The sequence below is a fragment of the Bufo bufo genome, chromosome 7, assembly GCF_905171765.1.
Source record: "Bufo bufo chromosome 7, aBufBuf1.1, whole genome shotgun sequence".
Taxonomy (NCBI): domain Eukaryota; kingdom Metazoa; phylum Chordata; class Amphibia; order Anura; family Bufonidae; genus Bufo; species Bufo bufo.
The window spans coordinates 157,569,710-157,590,464 of record NC_053395.1 but is presented as its reverse complement, the minus strand read 5'-3'; the positions used below and the strand labels follow the sequence as shown (position 1 = coordinate 157,590,464).

Below are 20,755 nucleotides of genomic sequence, written 5' to 3'. Positions count from 1 at the left end.
TTGGACACACCTTCTCATTCAAAGAGTTTTCTTTATTTTCATGACTATGAAGGCATCAAAACTATAAATTAACACATGTGGAATTATATACATAACAAACAAGTGTGAAACAACTGAAAATATGTCATATTCTAGGTTCTTCAAAGTAGCCACCTTTTGCTTTGATTACTACTTTGCACACTCTTGGCATTCTCTTGATGAGCTTCAAGAGGTAGTCACCTGAAATGGTCTTCCAACAGTCTTGAAGGAGTTCCCAGAGATGCTTAGCACTTGTTTGCCCTTTTGCCTTCACTCTGAGGTCCAGCTCACCCCAAACCATCTCGATTGGGTTCAGGTCCGGTGACTGTGGAGGCCAGGTCATCTGGCGCAGCACCCCATCACTCTCCTTCATGGTCAAATAGCCCTTACTTTCAAAGTTTTCCCAATTTTTGGGCTGACTGACTGACCTTCATTTCTTAAAGTAATGATGGCCACTCGTTTTTCTTTACTTAGCTGCTTTTTTCTTGCCATAATACAAATTCTAACAGTCTATTCAGTAGGACTATCAGCTGTGTATCCACCTGACTTCTCCTCAACGCAACTGATGGTCCCAACCCCATTTATAAGGCAAGAAATCCCACTTATTAAACCTGACAGGGCACACCTGTGAAGTGAAAACCATTTCAGGGGACTACCTCTTGAAGCTCATCAAGAGAATGCCAAGAGTGTGCAAAGCAGTTATCAAAGCAAAAGGTGGCTACTTTGAAGAACCTAGAATATGACATATTTTCAGTTGTTTCACACTTGTTTGTTATGTATATAATTCCACATGTGTTATTTCATAGTTTTGATGCCTTCAGTGTGAATCTACAATTTTCATAGTCATGAAAATAAAGAAAACTCTTTGAATGAGGTGTGTCCAAACTTTTGGTCTGTACTGTACATATGTACCTTTGATATGTGTTTCACTAAATATCCATGTGAAGACAGCATATGAGTTTTGTACCAATAAGGCACTTTTTTCACTTTGCTGGACTATTCTTCTACATATTAAGTGGAAATTGCAGCCCTCTCCTAGCCCTCCCTTTATTGGCCTCTGAGTGCAACTTTCTATATTCTTATGTCACTACACAGTCTGATATGTGATCAGTGATTGGACAGTGTCAGAGAGTATAGGGACACTCCCCCAATTGAATAGCAGGCCGGGTGTCAATTTATTCACAGATTCTCACATGAATAGCAGAGGAACGGCACACTGCAGAGCTCCAAGTGCAGTACCCCAGTGTAGGGTGTATCTGCATATAAGCTTGTTCTTTAATGTTTTGTGATCTATTGTATTACCATATTATGTATTCCCACCAGTATAGTGTGTATGGATGGCAAACCCAGGGCTAACCACCCTGGCCCGGCCCTTGTAGGAGGTTAGATGTGGGCTAGTCCCACCCCTAACCTTCAGTCTAGTCTAGAGTTTCCTTATTGCCGGAGTACTATTGCCAGCCATAGATTCTACTCAGAGACTTTGCAATCCATACACTGCTATCTGGGAGAGAATTGCACTGTGAACAGTTGGAACTGTCTTTATAACTTAATGTACTACTACTCCTATTCTGCACTAAAATAAAGAGAGGCATTTATTCTTCCATCTCTGGGCTGGTTTCCTGACTCCTAAACCATAAGCTGGCTACAGACATTGCCCTCAGTGGCGGATTACAATAGGGATGTTCGGGTCGGTAGCCCCGCGCACAGCACCGATGGGGGGCCCAACGCTGACCCGAACGCCCACATACTGCGGCGGGGCACGGGAGCGCATAGCTCCCTGTCCCGTCGCCGATCACCGCCATAGGCTTCAGGCCTTGTAGGCCTGAGGCCTATGCGGTAGTGAAATCCCGGCGCAGGCGTGCCTGATGACGTCATCGCGCGCCTGTGCCGGGACGCAGCACTGTGACGCGCCTGACTCATCCCGCCTTCCTCTGCGAGCAAGCGCCTGGCCCTGGACATAGGTGAGTATTTATCTTTTCATTTTTTGTTCATTTTTTATTTTTTTATTTCATGTGCCTACTTTGGGGGGGGGACATATTAGGGAAGATAAATCGAGTACATGGGGGGGGAATGTGGGCGCTGTATGGGGGCAAATTATTATGGGAGGGAATACTATGTGGGGGCAAATTACTAGTTGGGGCAGTGTGGGGGCAAATTGCTATGTGGGGGCAGTGTGGGGGCAAATTATTATGGGAGGGAATACTATGTGGGGGCAAATTACTATGTGGGGGAAAATTATTATGAGAGGGACTACTATGGGGGGGCAAATTACTAGATGGGGCAGTGTGGGGGCAAATTGCTGTGTGGGGGCAAATCGCTATGTGGGGGCAGTGTGGGGGGCAAATTATTATGGGAGGGACTACTATGTGGGGGCAAATTTCTATATGGGGCAGTGTGGGGGAAACTATTGTGTGGGGGTAATTGCTATGTGGGGATAGTGTGGGGTAATTTCTATGTGGGGACAGTGTGGGGAAATTGCTATGTGGGGACAAATTACTATATGGGGCAGTGTGGGGGCAAATTATTATGTGGGGGCAGTGTGGGGAAAACGATTATGTGGGGGCAGTGTGGGGAAATTGCTATGTGGGAACAGTGTGGGGAAATTGCTATGTGGGGGCAAATTACTATGTGGGGGCAGTGTGGGGGCAAATTACTATGTGGGGGCAGTGTGGTGGAAATTACTATGTGGGGGCAGTGTGGGGCAAATTACTGTGTGGGGGCAAACTACTATATGGGGGCAGTTTGGGGGAAATTACTGTGTGGGGACAAATTACTATGGGGGGATTACTATGTGGGGGCAGTGTGGTGGAAATTACTATATGGGGGTGTTGCTATTGGGGAGGCACTGTAGGGGCAATTATATTATTTCTGGGGACACTATACAGGGATTATTGCCTGGAGCACAATATAGGGAGTTATTATTACTGGGGACATTATAGCTGCTGTGGACACTATAGGAACATTTGGGGTAATTTATCAAACTGGTGTAACGCAGAACTGGCTTAGTTGCCCATAGCAGCCAATCAGATTCCACCTTTCATATTTGACAGCTCTTTTGGAACTCCAGTTCTACTTTACACCAGTTTGATAAATTACCCCAATTATATCTATTAGGGTCACTATTTTTTCAGCAGTATAGTTCCTTGGGCATTGGGGAGCACAACGGGCACAGTATTGGGGGTGGCAGCAGGATGACACTGTGGGGACACCAGGATGAGGAGGTTGATGGAAAAATTGAGAAATCTAACATGTCTGTGTTACAAACTGTAGAGACGAGATGCGGCTGAAAGAATTTGCCATGGTGGTCTGGGTCAAATGGAGGAGAAGAGGAAAGAGAAGGTCTACATGACAGGAGATGTCACTGGATGTAAGAGGTATGTGGTGCTGTATTCTCCTCCATGTCTTTTTTATTACAATTATATGTATTTTAAATTTGGCGACCAAATTTTTCAGTTTAGGACCCAATTTGGGGTATTTTTTTTTAGTCTTAAGATGCCATATGGCCTAAGAAGAGACTCTGGCGCCCATGAAGCACCGCAGCCTCTTCATACAAAAAAAAAACTAAACTAAAATGGAGGGGGGGGGGGGCCCAAGTTGGGTAGACAGCCCCGGGCCTATCATGCACTTAATCCGCCCCTGCTTGCCCTGAACCTATTCTAACACCTAACATCAAGAGCACCCCAGTTACCATCAGGCAGAAGCCCCAGCGCCAGGGTGTGTCCCAAAGGAAGAAAGGGTGCGCTTTCTTTTCACTGCAGGGCCCAAAGGAGCAGTGGTGTGAGGACAGACACTCTGATAGACTGTGTTATAACAAAAGTGAGAATAGTAGATGTAGAGCAGCACCCATGGACCATGAAACGACCACACCGGAAAGCATCAGCCAAACCACGGTTGCAGATCCTCAGCAGCCCACCGAATAGTACAAACAGGTAATGGCAGCATCTCCATCGACTTCTTTATTGGACAGACTTCACAGAAAGTGTGCCATAAAAATAAACAGCAACGTTTCGGCTACTACATAGTCTTTGTCAAGCCTGGCTTAATGTACTTAATGTACTGGCTTGGCAAAGGCTATGTAGTAGTGAAGTAGGCTATGTGAAGTCTGTCCAATAAAGAAGTCGCTGGAGATGCTGCCGTTACCTGTTTGTTTGTGTTATAACAAAAGTCACTACCACTCCCATCTTCCACTCCGCCTCCTGACGAGCCACCGCATAACACATTGTATTAACTAAAGCATACACATCAGGAAAGCTGGCAGGTCTTTAAGTTCAAAGCTCATTTGCACAAAAGCAATGTATTGTAGGTTTAAATAATAATTAAAATGACTAAAGACTATTTTCTCTTTATTATGATTTTATATCTGACAATTATTCCTTTATTCTTCTCTCAACATGTTAACTTTTATGTCATATTTATGACTTTTTGATCTCATAATTAGACCTTTATGTCTTACAGTTCTAACTTTCTTCTAATTCTGACTTATAAAGGTATAAATATTCAATTTTACTTAATAATTAAAAGGGGTTTTCCAAGATTTTTATGCTGATCACTTACCCTCTGGATAGGTCATCAGTATCTGATCGGTGGGGGTCCGACACCCGGGACCCCCCACCGATCAGCTGTTTGAGAAGTCACCGGGGCTCCTGTGAGTGCTGCGGCCTTCTCTCTGCTTTCCTAGGATGGGAGGCAACACGTTCATGGGTTACGTTGCCTTGGAGCAGCTCAGCCCTATACCAAGCACAGCCGCTATGCAATGTACGGCTCTGTGCTTGGTCAGCTGCAAGAAGGCAGCGGAGCTCACAGGAGCGCCAGTGCCTTCTCAAACAGCTAAATGGTGGGGTCTCAGGTGTCGGACCTCCACCAATCAGATACTGATGACCTATCCAGAGGATTGTACACGTGTGTACAATCTTCCTATCTGTGTGCCATGTTGATGATTATACAGCATTCATGATCTCTAGACACTATGGTCATGGGTTGTGATTATATGAAAGCTAAAACATAACTGACCTTATGCTGGTCTGTGCATACATCCTGTATCTGCTTAGGGGGTATAATATTTTTTCACGCTATCAGAATTCTGAATGTGAATTTTAAACAGGACCTGAGTTACTCACTTCTTGTTGGTATACATCCATAATTCTTTCCTGGGACAACTCCTCAAAGTAAAGCTTGTCACATTCATCAAAATCTGTGCTGACAGTTTCAGGGTTGCAGTTCACCACCACGGTCTTCTTGCCGAGTTCACGTAGTGTACGGATGCTGGAAACTGCACACCAATCAAACTCGACACTGCTGCCTACACAATGCAGAAAGTCGGTGTAAACGGATATTTTCGTAAAAACACTTAAAAAAAAAAACTAAGAAAATGAATGATATAAATTCCACATCCATCATCAAAACCGTGAAGCAACTTGAAAGGATTGCTGAGTTTGAAAATGCAAGTAGTGGACCCCTATATCTAAGTGGCTCATAGGTTGTTGTTGGTAAGAAGGCGCAGAATATTATGTTATGACCATAACAGTGTGATCACACTAGAGATGGCGATCACTATACAGGTGAACATTTCACGCTCATATTAGATATAGGTCTTAACGTTATGACCTACAGCAGCAGTGGTTTCCCGTTAAATGATGAGCCCACTTACAGCACTTGCAACGGGGCCCCAAGAGCATCAGCCAAGCTAATGCCTTGCCATAAAGGAACAAGAAATGTTTGCTTCCTGACAAAAAGAACAACGGCCAACAATTACTGTGGTAAGTGTGCCACTTTCTCGGCATGGTTTGCACCAAAATTCTGATGCACCTAATTTTAGGCACATTTAGTATTAAGATGGGCCAAAAAGATTGACTTTTTTCAACATCCTCGTCATTTCTCGGTTTTAAGCTAGAATGTGGGTGTGGGCAGCTTTTGTCACCCTTATAGATACATTTATGAAGATGAAATCTGCAATTTTAGTGCATAAAAGTGGGAAAGATTAGACCAAATCAGAGTAGGTCTAAAGTTTTTGGTGGAAGACTCTGGTACATTGGGACAGATTTTTGGCTCAGAGACAGAATTTCGGGACATATTTTTAGGCATGTGGTCAGATTTTTGGTGTAAACTGGCCATACACATTAGTCTAAGGTTGATCAAAATGGATGATTTCAACCAAATGAATGTTTGTCAGTTGAAATTTAACAACAGACGATCATGCTAGCCGACCGATTACAGACCATTATCTTTTGAAAAGAAGTCGGACATGTTTAATACTTTTTTCCGATAGTTGGATGAAAGATCTTTCTTTCAAAGAAAGATTGTTCATGAATGAAAGAATGTTGCCAGAAGGATCTTTCATCCATCGCTAGATTTCATTGAATGTGTATGGGAACTTTGGACAACTATAAAGGCCAATATGAACTAACATGTGTATGGCTCTGTCTGTGAAACTAAAGTTCCCCAGATGTTTGTTCAACAGGTGTTCAACCATCAACCAACTTCTATCTAATGTCTATGGCCAGCTAAGCCAAAAAGAGGTGGCATCAACCAATCTAAAGATACACCAGAATTGTCATCCATTGTCATCCCCTATGATAAATTTGGCATATTTTTAGTGTCTACATTTACTCTGTTTACAGGTTAGACAGGATTAGTAAATGTGGGCCTGTGTTCTGTCTTAACGTAAAGAGTTAACCTGCACAAATGCTTACACCACCTGCGCACGCAGAGATGGTGTGCTTAGCCAGATGTCTGTTCATAACTGTATCTCACCAGTGCTGAAAATGTGTCTCATTAAAGGTTGAGGAGCCCTAGACAATTATCTGTATAAATGGGAAATAGAATCCAAGGAGGAGAGCAGTTCACGAATCAGTAAGGTTAAAACTCTTTTGTCGCAGATTATTCTTGTATGAGAGCTATTTCACTTATTAAAAGTTAATGACTTATTTTTTGCCTGGAAACCTTATAATCGTTTGCGTTATAATGTATTTCTTTTAAAACTACATCTAGGGCAGAAGATATTTTATTATATTTATTACAATACAGCTTATTAATTTGGGTAGGAACCAGTGTGATGTGGTAGACCGCAAAGGCTACAATAAGTCACTATTTTCCATTGAATTTATATCTTACACTTTCTCAGCTTAAAGCACAGATGAGATGAGGCTGGTGTTGCCCATAGTGGTCCTAATATGTAGTGTCTAGTTTTGAATAGGGCTTCAGATCAGTCGAGGCACTTGCTCCTGAAGAGAGAATAACTGGAAGCTCTTGGGCCTAAATGCACATTCTGTACAATGGTCCCCTAATCATCAAGGTTGATAAATGGCACTGGTGTCAGGTACCATGTCCCCAGTCCAACCACAACCTCTGTAGCCCCTAGGTTTATGCCCTGCTTCTCAACTAACTAAATTAACTAACTAAGGCTAAGATCACACTTCAGTTATTTGATCAGTTATTTCCATCAGTGATTGTGAACCAAAACCAGTAGTGAAGCCTACACAGAGATAAGGAATAGTGGAAAGATTTGCACCAATTCTGTGTTTTTGACTCGCACCTGGTTTTGGCTTACAATAACTGATGGAAATAACTGATCAAATAACTGAAGTGTGAACTCAGCCTAAACTATCTGTTTTTGTGCCTTGTAGGTGCTTGGTTGGCTGGGTGCAACAAAGGCTTCTCATCTACTGTAGGAAACTAAGCACCCTGCTTTTACTAACATGGGGCTAAAGCCCTGAAACAACTTTCATGTAGATAGGTCTCCCTTTCCTTTTGGAGAACGTTCTTGGTTTAGCTAATATCCTTCACCACGGTCCAAGGCAGGCTTGCTTAAGGCTTGGACATTGGGTTGAATTAGGGTAGCAAGGTGGCATTGTAGAGACACCTTTCTTTCTCTTAGAAGAGAGCTAATCTGCATATCTTTTCCCCAGGGGGCATTGCCCAATCTAAGACTCCCTACTTCAGCTCTGATTCTAGCAGTTTGAATTCTTATGACTAGCTACAGTTCTCCAGTTTAGATACATTAATTGATCCATTAACTGCAAATCCCTCTCCTCCAACTCTTTACTCTTCCACTTTGCATAATGCTTGATTGGCTTACCTTACGATCTTCAAGGTGTCGTCCAGGCAAAACTAATTTAGGGTCATAAAACCTACTTTGTACATATATATATATATATATATATATATATATATCCACTGATATATACAATTAAGTGATATGCTCAGAGTCCCTTCCTGGACAGGAAGAAAATAGATCTCAACGATAGATGTGATGTTAGCAGTTTAGCGGGTGGCAGTGGATAGAGCCAGGTGATCATAGTTTTAATCTTAGGATACAGACATCAGATGTAAATAAAGTATATTAGAAAGGTAAAGCTGTGTACAAAGTGAGGGAGTTCTGCCTGGACAAATGCTGTAATTCTATTGCAGCCTATTGCTAAGCTATGTCATAGACCCCGAAGTATTATATTGTGTGTACAGTGTATGTTGGTATGATAATAATTTTTAAAAGCCTGTGTCTACTTCATAGTTTTTTTACTTGAAGGTAAGTTCTTTTTCAGGACTTTTTTTTAGGACCAGTGCTCTTATATACAGTAGACTGCAATGTTTTTATACACATGTACCACTGCATAGTCACACTTTCGTTTTTACCTTCATATTTGCTTTTTTCTTTTGTGTTATTATTAACTATGGTTTGTAATATTTTATAAAAATATTACTATGGGACTGTTATGGGACTTGCTTGCTCAGCTATTTTCAAAACTCCCATAGCGATGAATGGAGAGCACACCACTCGTGCAGTGTCTTCTCCTTCACTTCAGGGCCCCTGTTCTGGAGATAGGACCTGATCCCGGAGGTAAGACCTGCATCTATGTAACACTGATTGCATATCCTAGCAATATGTGATTAATGTCTGAGATGAGCCAACCCCTTTAAGGATTGCTATGACACAATGAGACACAATTTGTACAGTATATATTTGGCACTGCCAAAGTATTTAGGGAAAAAAAGTACTGCAAGGCATAAAACAGAGTCCACAGAGTTATTTCCTGTGGTTCAACAGAGTTGTTGTTCAGATTACAGAAATTCCTAATTTACAGCTAGCGATACTTGGAGAGCTTCCAACTGTAAGTGTAAAATCTGTTGCAAACTGATTTCATTAGTTATTTCTAATAATGTCACAGTCTTACATATGTCTTATAGTGCTGCATTCTCCATTTGCAGTCCAATGTATTAAATTCTATTTTTTTTATTAACTGGTTATTATAGACATGAGAGGACGACAGGACTCAGACAGTACCTATATGATACGGGCCACAGCCTAGAACCATCATTCCATGGTCATCAAACTTTATGTCATGCTCCTGGAGGGGAAATGAGTAAAAGCATTAACCATAGCAAAGATTTATGGATCATAAAAATCAAGATTGAAGGGGACTCAGTAAAGCTTAGTAAATGTCTTGTCAAATCTTATAATTGCATCACATTTATAAATAGTCAACCAAAAAATGTAATGGAGGCCTACAGTATACATGTGACTATTAGGCTGCCTTCACCCGCTGCGAATTTTATTGCAAAATTTTCCGCAACTGAAAATTTGTCTCATTCATATGAATGGGGAGGCAAGCACAAGGATTTCTGCAATCCTCATTCAGGTGAATGGAACAAATTTTCAGTCAAGGAAAATTCTGCAGCAAAATCCACAGCACCCTTATCCTTGTGGAAACCATGTGGACATTTTTTTACACAAGTAAAGTTCAAGACATCTTCAATATCACCATCAAACATTTCTCAAAGAGCTTTGCCATTGTTGCTTTTGCAGGTTAGCTTTCACATCTGCATTCTCCTTACCGTTCTTCTGCTCCTATAAAGGATGTATTCGGCACATAACTGAGCCAAAAGGAGCCTAAGGACCCCATAGACTATAATGGGATCCGTTAGGTTTCCGTTCAGGGAAGTTTTTTGTAGAGAACACAAAAGTTGTGCATGCAGGACTTTTGTCTCTGCTACAAAATCGATCCCCTGAACAGAAAACCTAACAGACCCCATTATAGTCTATGGGGTCCGTAGGCTCCGTTCATCTCAGTTATGTGCCGAATCCGTCCTTCCCGTTCTTCTGCTTCTATAACGGAGCAGAAGAACAGAAAGTAGAAGGAAATTGTGAAAGCAGCATTAGAGCAATTTTGGCAGTAGCCTATTTGGATAAAATGTACAAAATAGGGTATTTTGCCCCAAAAATCCTTAGTGGCCCCAGACTAACTGTCTTTTGAATGGGCTCCCCTATGGATCATCAGCATTTTTTGTAGACCTAGCAAAATTCTAGGGCTCATTCTATTTTACACAATTACAGTCATAAATAATTAGACTACTGATGTGAAAGCCAAAGCACCAGATCCCCCATAGTACCTGTCCATTGTAGGTGAGGTAGAGGTAGTTTGTTATTGCAGGATATTCAGCAGCCAATGTATCAATCTGTAGAATGAAATTAGATACAATTTTAATTAAGACTGAAAGACAGTACTATATACCAACTATCACACCCAAAAATGCATTAAAAGGATTTCTATCTGGGACATTTATGTAATATCGGTAGGTTATGCTATAATATGTGTGGACCCCAAATCTGAGACCTGTTCCTATCTGAAGGACAGAGCTCTGAACTGTTCGCTAAGCTTTGTTCTCAGGAATTGAAAACAGTTGCGGGGCTCGTTAATCTTAGTTAGCATGTTGTTTTAACTCTCTCCGTTCTAGGGTGCACAGCTTAGAGGTAAAACTGTCCCTGAAGTGAATGGAGAGCAAGTGTGGCAATCGCCATTCATTGCTATGAGACTTCCAAAAACTGTCGGCGATATTGAATGAAGGGGGGCAACGTATACACAGCTGGCTTTCACTGCTATGGGACTTTAAAACAGCCATGCGAAATTGCTCAAATATCTTTAGGAATCCTATAGCAGTGAATGGAAAAGAGCAATGTGTTCTCCAATCACTTGTATCACACCCATCAGACGTTTGTATCCTATCAATATGACATGAATGTCCCAGATAGGACAACCCCTTTAAAGGACTTTTTCGTTACCATGAAAGGCATTATAAAAGTAACATGTAGTCTATGGGAGTTACAGAAACAGCTGATGAAGGCCAAGTTCACACAGGGCATCTTGGTGCAGTGTTGGAATACAGCAATGAAAAATAAAATTTTAAAAAAATGTAACCATGACTAATTCCTATTGAAAAATGCAAGCACCCACATGTATAAAACATGTGCAGTACCCCAGAACAGGCTCACTGCAAAGGGTAAATTGTTGTAGTGTTATGTTGCTAAGTGAAATGTTGTGATTTACTGTATTTGTATACCTAATAGCACTCTATAGACAGCTTAGGGTTAACACTTTGGCTCATCCCCTTAAGTTGCCAGGAGATGGACCTGGGTCCACCCCCTGGTTAGTCACTAAATAGTTTAGTTGTGCTACAGTGAGGACCTATTTGTGCAAACTCCTCAGAACTAGGCCCGATCTCAGAGAATCTTCATCTCTGAGACAGTATACGACCAAAGAAGCAACTTACTCAAAAAGTGCTCCAGAAAGAAGACGTCAGAAGGTTTTTCTAAACGTTTCTTTCTAAAGGACCTCATTGCATGCTACTACACTACTACAACCTCAATTATTGCTGCTGTCCATACATTGCTATTGGGGTGGAATTACACTGTGATTTTACTTGGAACTGTGCCTTGTCATTGTCAGATGTGATACTACTCCTATTCTGCACTTTAGTAAAGAGAGATTTATTTATATTTACACCAACTGGCCTGGTTACTGACTCCACCATTCACCGTCCATTGCATCTGCTCTCCTGCCTTGCACCAAAACCAACACCTGACATCAAGGGTACCCCAACTACCACCAGCAGTCACTGCACAGCCCCAAGGAGAGATTGCTACTGTAATCTGTGAGCACTACAACTACCTTCAAGGTCACAACCACCACGCCTATCCTGCAAGCATTCCTCAGCGGGCTGGTTCACATGCATTTGTGTTGCATTTGAGAATTTTTGAAGCCAGTGGGGCCAAAAACACCACAAGGGGAAGGAAGATGAAAAGGCAACAGGGTCTCAAAAATGAATAATGCCTTGGCACACTTTGTAAATGGGAAATCCTAAATACCCCTTGCTTGCAACATTCCCTTGGAGCAATATTTTAGATGTAAAATACACCAATGTGCTATATAAATGCCAGGTAAACCCCCAGTTTATGTGACATTTATATCAACCTCTCCTTGGTGCTAATTTTTACAATTCTGCAAAGCCTTGAACACAAATTCTATTTTATTATGCCTATTTAATAAGGAAGAGCTATGACTGGGGTGGCATAAAATGCATTTACAACATGGATAGACTGTGGAGTAGCCACAATAATGTCATAATGATTTTAATAGAAACATTTGGGAGTTTATATAACAATGTGGGGCTGTAAGTTATATGTTCATTTGGTAAAATTATGTAAGTTTTTAATATGGTATTGTAAAGGCCAGCTATGGAATATGTGAGCACTATATAAATACTGATTATTCTAAATGATAATAATAATAATGTCCCATTAAAAATAAACCGTATGCATAGCTTATTAATGGTGAAAGCAGTGCTATTCCAACACATGAAATAAAGATAAGCCATATATAATATGAGCATAGTGAAGGGCCATAGATTACACTGCCTTGCCTGTGGCTAACCATCCAGCAATGAAAGAGTGCCGCATTAATTAGCTGAAACCAGGATTCTATTACCTCATGGCAAATGACAGGATCAAGCGTACAAATGCATCCGTGTTACAACGGCGCATACAAAGTAACTTCATTAAAATAGAGGAGCTTGCCATGAATGCAGAATTACGTTGGTAATGATGGGGCACTTAAAATAAAGTATTAGCCCATAAAACAATGTTAGCACCTCGGGAGATGGCTGCGAGGCTAGTTTTTTCTATCCAGATGCTGCACGTTTAAACCAGGTCAGCTCCTGATGTTTCGTGATTACAGGTTTTTATATACTGTTTAATTGCCACTTCAGCGGAACGCCGCCGTTTCAATGGGAGCTCTCAAAGAGCAGTGTAGAAATTGCTTTGTGGGTGAAATAAAGGAATGATGAAAATGGAAAATGAAATTGCCTGACAAAAAGCTGGTTAATCTGTCAGATGATATAAAAATCTCAAGATTTTAATAGTAATATCATGCAGGCCAGTAAGAAGTCTCTGTTTGTGCTATTGGTTCAAACAATAAAAGAATCCTAGAAGGTAGACTAAGTTCTAGATTTATAAAGTTTACTCTGTATGATGTGGACGTGGCAGCTGTGACCGGATGATGTACTGTGATAATAGACTTAACACTTCCTGTTCTATAGAGATCACTTTTCAGCAGTCATCTCATTATCATCACAGGCAGGATCAGGATGGAAAGAAACACCTCTGTATAGATAAACACAGGATCCACCATTCACAATAGTGGATAGGTGAACTCGACTGAAAATGGAGTCTACATCAAGTCACCGGAGACATTATGTGGCGCAAAACACGACCAGATCAGAAGTAGGCGCGACTTCTTTATTGGGATCTCTTATGGTGACAATGCATTTCGGAGGAAAGAACTCCTTTCTCAAGTCTTACAGAGATAAACAGAAATCCTCGTTCTCTCTGTTGAATGCTGTGGTGTCAGGCATCTCCCAGTTCAAAATAGGTGATGGTCACAGCTTATCTACTACGCCTCCCTGCACAGTGATCTCTGCACAGTTCACAGGGAATACCTAGAAAACTCTCTCATAGAAGTCAATGAGTCCTCTCATCTAAACTGTTACCCTTAAAGGGTTGTGCCACTAATGTAAACGTATCTCGCCCAACAGATGTTATACCACTTTCCCCAAATACCAGCACTTATAAAAACTGCCTTATTCTAATTTTATAGTAGGCTATGCTATTGCACCTTGTGGCACAACAGCTTAGATATTTAGTTGCTGTAGGTTATGTCCTCCATTGAAGCCTCCATTGGGGCGTTCTCTCACTCTTCCAGGTCCACTGCACCAGCAGGTTTATGTAGGTTTGACTCTCCAATTTAGACCTCATCATGGTCTGTCTGCATTTCTAGTGGTCTCACCTCATTTCATATTTGCTATATGTTTTGTATTGGATTTTTATATGCTAGTTTATAATGTATATGCCCATTCTGTGGCAACCCAGTGGACCTGCATGTGTCGGTTACATATATTATATTGCATACCGCACTTTGTTCTAATTGTATACAATTTTTTATGTGTATCTGTTGGTGTGTCTAATAAACGTTATATATATTTTTATATTGACTTATTGTCGGATGTGCATATATGGGGTGGTTCTTGTGACTCTCTCTTGGGTCTGGTGATATTGTTTCATGTCCTCCATTGAAGCCTTGTAAAGTAGGAAGTAGGAAGTGTCACTGGTAAGAACAAGGGATGTGATTAGTGTCACATGATCTGCTGATGTCAGTACACATCTCCTCGCTCTAAGGCATGATAGGACAGCAGACCAATGACAAACCAGGAAGTAGGATTCAAGCATGGGGGATAAGAGAAAACTGTAAATTAGGTCAATTAAAAAAAAAAATCCAAATGGAATGAGAGCTAGAGTCATTGATGAAAATACACTTAAAGTAGTTTATAGCACAACCTCTGTAAGCTATCTGATAATTTAAACTCCGTGTCTTGTATAAATTTCAGGAATGCTAATACTTAGAAAATAAAGGACACAGCTGGCCTTTCAGATTAATTGCTCAGTTTCTGAAGCCTTCTGTTTTACTACTGTCAAGAAGCTGTATTGATTATAGTTCAGAGAGATTAAAAAAGAATGTATAATAAATCCTTGCATTTTTTTCCTGATGCGACAAGCAGAAGCTTCAAAGTATGACTGTGGTGTCATGGCTCCTGTTTTATGCTGAAATCTTCCCCCCTTACATTTTAATATAGACTTGGAGATCTTTGAAATTCTAGGCCACATCCAATTTTTCTTATTCAATTCCAGTGTGTAAATGTTGTGTTAATGTCATCTGTCTTCACAGTGTTGTAATGTAAGACATTTGTTATTGTGTGTTTTTGCTAACGTCCTCAACATCCATCATGGCAGATGACCCGTAGTCCTGCCATGGGACCTTTGATGCACCGCAATAAGGTTGTATATTAATTGTTTGCAATTGTTTTGCTTGTACAGTGGTCCCTCAAGATACAATATTAATTGGTTCCAGGAGGACCCTTGTATGTTGAAACCATTGAAAGTTGAGTAATCGGTTCCAAAGCCCCAAAATGTCATCCAAGATAACAGAAAATGAAGATTTAAGAAAAATAAGCAGATAACTAAGACAAATAAAGCAATGCCTTACATATATCAGTCAGGAATAGCTGCTAACTAGTAACTAATACAGCTATTTTATCAGAGAAGTGGCCTTGATTGGTTGGATCTGAGTCTGAGGCATTGTATGTTGAGTCTGGTTTCAACTTACAACAGGTCAGAAAAGACCATTTTATGTTGAAAATATTGAATCCTGAGGCCATTGTATCTTGAGGGATCATTGTACTGTATCTTTCAATTTTGGAGTACCTGTTACAAAATTTACAATTCCAAAGCGAGATGATTGCTTGTGTTAAATGACCCCTGAACACACATAAGGGGAAAGAAGAGAGAAGGCGGGCTCCTAGGGGTGGTTGACAGCTTTTGGCCCTTCACTCCTGGCAGTTGCTGGTGGTCATGCCACACCTGATCTCCCTTACCCTTAGCCTCATAGTCCTACCATGGCTTGTCTCTATGGCAAGTATCCTACCTGTATGTATAATTGAGGCAGAGAACTATCTTTCTGAGGATTTTTTTAAATTTAGAGACCCTTATTCCTTATCAGCACCCCGTATTGCTTGTCATCAAATCTATGCGGCTGTATGACTAAAATGACAGCAAGTTCCATGGTGGACAGTCATATTTGAAGCATCCACGGTGTGCAGAACCCCATCAATTTGTTTTACTGTATTTACTTATTTCATTTTTTTGGTTTCTTTTTTGTTTTGTAATGCTGGTGCTCATATACATAAGATCATACTGATAGGGAACTTAGATTGTGAGTCCCATTGAAGACAGCTTGATGCTAATGTCTGTAAAGGGCTGCGGAATATAGCAGCGCTATATAAGTGCGTAATTAGATAAATAAAAATTAGATAAACGCCGGCCAAATCTGCCTATTCCAATAGGAACAGTGTATGGTGGTGTGTCAACTCCTAAAAAACTATTGGTCATGTTGGATTTCAACACGCTGAATCATCTGTTCTCAGTGGAGGTAAGCCGATTGTTTTCTCCTCTCGCCATTGGCACTTGTTTGGTGTAAAGCCACCTTTAGGGACATTTTACACCAACAGATGATCAAGCCAATTATCCCATGTAAATGCCCAGGCAGTGAGCAAACATATGAGCCAGTGCTTGTTTTGTCAGCTGAACGGATCATTTATGCGAGCATAAAATTGCTCACTGGCCAGCGGTACATTTCCCTATGTAAACGGGGATTGTAATGCAAAAAATGTGGGGCACAAATTAATATATATTGTCACGTGACTACTATGGATACAGGACACCATTTGGTTCACTTCCAGTTTGCACACTTGAAAAAATACCATGCATGCAGGAAGGTTAGAGATATTCTTCCAACTATATTTTCTAATATATATACCAAATATATATTCCAACTATATAACCCTGAGATTTATATTAAGAGGATAGGGATTAATGATCAATTATTTTTTCAGGACAACTATTCCATAATGTCTGCCAGTTTAACTGCTATCAGCTGCAACATTGATGTGTGTATTTTATCTTTCTTTATTCGCTTTTTTATTTTATTTTTATTTATTTTATTATTTATATTTATTTTTTAATATTTATTTTTAAATATTATATATTATATTTTACATTTATTATCTTTATTCTTCATTAAGGTTATCGTTACATACCTAAGAATTGTAATGGGAAGTGTACATACCTGCTTGACCCATGGATTGACGTTCTTTTTCTGCCTCAGCTCTCTGGTTTGAGATTCCGTCAGCCCCAGACAGTTCCCAATGTGCCGATCGGAGAACCCAATTTGCTTGGCACGACGCAATGTCTCTTCTGGTAAGGATTCACTACAGCAAAACATAAATCAAGCCTTCAGACTATAATCAATACAATCAAGAACAGTGTACCCCTCAATGGCCTTAAAAGGGATGTCCAGCTTTGGGATACATCCTCGCTAAGGCCAGTCATTGGCTGCAGCGGCACATGTGACTCCATCTTTCTGGAAGTTTATAGGATGGGGACCAGTAGACCAGTAATGGGGGTAAGGGAGCTGGAATAGAGCGGTGGAAAGCAGGGGAGTAGATTTTTTCACAAAAATGTCCCAAACCTGGACAACTACAACAACCACTGTATAGATTACTCATAATGTAAATATGAAGTGAATATTTTATTATTAAATTGAATATCATATACCATATATAATGGATAGTTTCACTATTTTACAAGCAAGGCAGCTTTTATTAATTTATTACAGGCTTGCTTGATGTTTGCTTTAGATTTCGCCCTGCTCTTCTTTGAAAGTTCCTGCACTCCTTGCATGCCGTGTTCAATAATACATGATAAAAGGATGAATAAAATTCCTCTTAATGAGTAAGTTTTCACCTGTCAGAAGGAGCTGAGGGAGCGCAGGGAGGCACTGGGCGCACGCGTGACGCATCCCAATGACCCAGACGCAATTCAGTGTCCCTCACGCCTCCTTGTCCTTTTCATCGCCTGGATTTGTGACAAGGCTAATCATCCAAAAAGGGTACACAGGCCATGGTACAATGTACGCCCGGAAACATCCAACTGAGACGTCTTTCAGCTTTAAACAAACATCACTAAAGACATTTTATGCCCAGCCTTAAATACTCAGAAATATTTAAATTATACATCTTATGCAGATACGTCTCTGCAAGCTTCAAGAAATAAACTTTGATATTGTAGAACGTGTGCGGACTGGGTTTAGACTACACAATTTGTCTTCAATTAAAGTTTGCAAATGGCTATGCCATTAATGGAAAACATTTGATCAGAGATCGTCATCATGATATAGGTGGTCTGGTTTGTGTAACAGGAGTAATAGTTCATTTATTTTATTTTCATTTATTTTACACATTTAAAAGATGATTTTTTTTATGAATAGTCTGTATAAATCCATCAGAAATATGACTGGGATAGATCAACAAAAAAAATGAAAATGCAGTTCTGCTGCATATACAGTACAGACCAAAAGTTTGGACACACCTTCTCATTCAAAGAGTTTTCTTTATTTTCATGACTATGAAAATTGTAGATTTCACACTGAAGGCATCAAAACTATGAATTAACACATGTGGAATTATATACATAACAAACAAGTGTGAAACAACTGAAAATATGTCATATTCTAGGTTCTTCAAAGTAGCCACCGTTTGCTTTGATTACTGCTTTGCACACTCTTGGCATTCTCTTGATGAGCTTCAAGAGGTAGTCCCCTGAAATGGTTTTCACTTCACAGGTGTGCCCTGTCAGGTTTAATAAGTGGGATTTCTTGCCTTATAAATGGGGTTGGGACCATCAGTGGCATAGAGGAGAAGTCAGGTGGATACACAGCTGATAGTCCTACTGAATAGACTGTTAGAATTGGTATTATGGCAAGAAAAAAGCAGCTAAGTAAAGAAAAACGAGTGGCCATCATTACTTTAAGAAATGAAGGTCAGTCAGTCAGCCGAAAAATTGGGAAAACTTTGAAAGTAAGGGCTATTTGACCATGAAGGAGAGTGATGGGGTGCTGCGCCAGATGACCTGGCCACCACAGTCACCGGACCTGAACCCAATCGAGATGGTTTGGGGTGAGCTGGACCGCAGAGTGAAGGCAAAAGGGCCAACAAGTGCTAAGCATCTCTGGGAACTCCTTCAAGACTTTTGGAAGACCATTTCAGGGGACTACCTCTTGAAGCTCATCAAGAGAATGCCAAGAGTGTGCAAAGCAGTAATCAAAGCAAAAGGTGGCTACTTTGAAGAACCTAGAATATGACATATTTTCAGTTGTTTCACACTTGTTTGTTATGTATATAATTCCACATGTGTTAATTCATAGTTTGGATGCCTTCATAGTCATGAAAATAAAAAAAAATCTTTGAATGAGAAGGTGTGTCCAAACTTTTGGTCTGTACTGTAAATTGATTCTATGTAGTGGTGGTATGACCGATCTGTCGATAAAGGCTAATAAGCATTCAGTCATATTGTGCCTGATGTTGCTTTTTAGAGAATAGATGAAAGATGTTATCTGTTCCAAGAGATTGTTCACTTTGGACAATGCTGGTTTGTTGGAAGGGTCCCTCAACAATAACCTGATCACAGGGTGCACTTTTGCCCTTCCATAGGACCCTTAATGCAACCATAATCAGCTTGTATCAACGTATTAAGAGAGTGTACACTTTGGTGAATAAAAGTTAGCAAAATGTCTCATTTTTTGATGGATCCATGGCATATATAGTCTCATGTAGTTTACAGTACATTTTGACCCCAATATGGTGTATAGATCTATAGTGGATCTATGAGGAACCCAGCACAAGTTAGCACACCTCAATCTTATCTGGTGAACTTGACACCTATTTGGATATAGTCATATACATGAGTAGACCAACCGCTGGTTGACCAACAACTTTCTCCCCCCAACTTCACCATATACATGCAGGATTGGCCGAGTGTGCACGTTTTATTTTTATTGAGGATAGGCAGGGGCAGACTGGGAACTTAAAGTGGCCCTGGAAAAAATAAAAAATGGCCCCATGTTGTATTGAGGCTAATACAAGTAGGCGGAGCCAGCAATACCATTCTGCGGCACGAAATACCACCCCTGCTGTACCAAATAACACAGTGCACCACAAAATAATGCTCCAATAGTATAAAATACCTCTCTAGAAGATGCCCCACTGTGGTAGCCATGTTCTGTCTTTCTACTCCAGTTGCCTCAATATGGCAATACAGTTTAATTCAAAAGTCAGGAGGGCATCTGTAGCCGCCAGCAAGGTACATAAGTACTTGTCGCTCCCAGTTCTAGGAGCGATAGATCAGTACTTACTTGGCTAGTGGCCATAAGGAGGGCTCAGTCGGCCCCTTGGCCATCAGCCCACCAGGAGGTTTCCCTGTAGGGTATGTGGCCATTCCGCCCATGAGGATAGGGAAGTAAGTCACTGCCAGACAGCTTATCTACCACAGGAAGAGAAGATCAAGGATCTTGTAATTCAACATGACCAATTCCTCTTTCCCCTCTGCTGTTCGGAGCCAGTCGAGAAGGACCATTCACATTAAATTGTCTAATGATCCTGTGACTCCTCACATTAACAAGCCATTCTCACTCGGAGCCTGGTACTCACTGATTTGTAAATTAGTTTCTGTAAGAACCACCCTGTCTGATATCAATTCTCACTCCAAGGTCACAAAGTGATGTTTTTTCTTCATTCTGGTGTTGGGTCAACAAGTGAATTTCCTGATCTACACACTGTTAGTTCTGGCAGCTTCATATGCCTTCAAGCTTACTGTGGTTTTCAAGTACAAGAAATATGAATGGTCTGTATGAAAACTAAAATGATTTTGACTTTGAAGTATAGTATGGAATATCATTTTCACTGTATTCAATCTATAGCCATGTCTACTGTACAGAAGACATTTTAAATAATTGTATACACCCAG

At 40.6% G+C, this 20,755-nt stretch overlaps 1 protein-coding gene across 1 annotated transcript in view; it reads right to left on the bottom strand.

Annotated features, from left to right (window-relative positions):
* Positions 1–20,755, bottom strand: part of CPS1 (carbamoyl-phosphate synthase 1) — a 98,906-nt gene that overhangs the window by 31,723 nt on the left and 46,428 nt on the right. Inside the window, exons 22-25 of the mRNA XM_040439685.1 lie at positions 17,022–17,163; positions 10,402–10,467; positions 9,296–9,359; positions 5,136–5,317 (exon numbers count right to left, since the gene is read on the bottom strand). Of these exons, the coding sequence (XP_040295619.1) occupies positions 5,136–5,317; positions 9,296–9,359; positions 10,402–10,467; positions 17,022–17,163 (454 nt within the window). The remainder of the gene's footprint in view (positions 1–5,135; positions 5,318–9,295; positions 9,360–10,401; positions 10,468–17,021; positions 17,164–20,755) is intronic.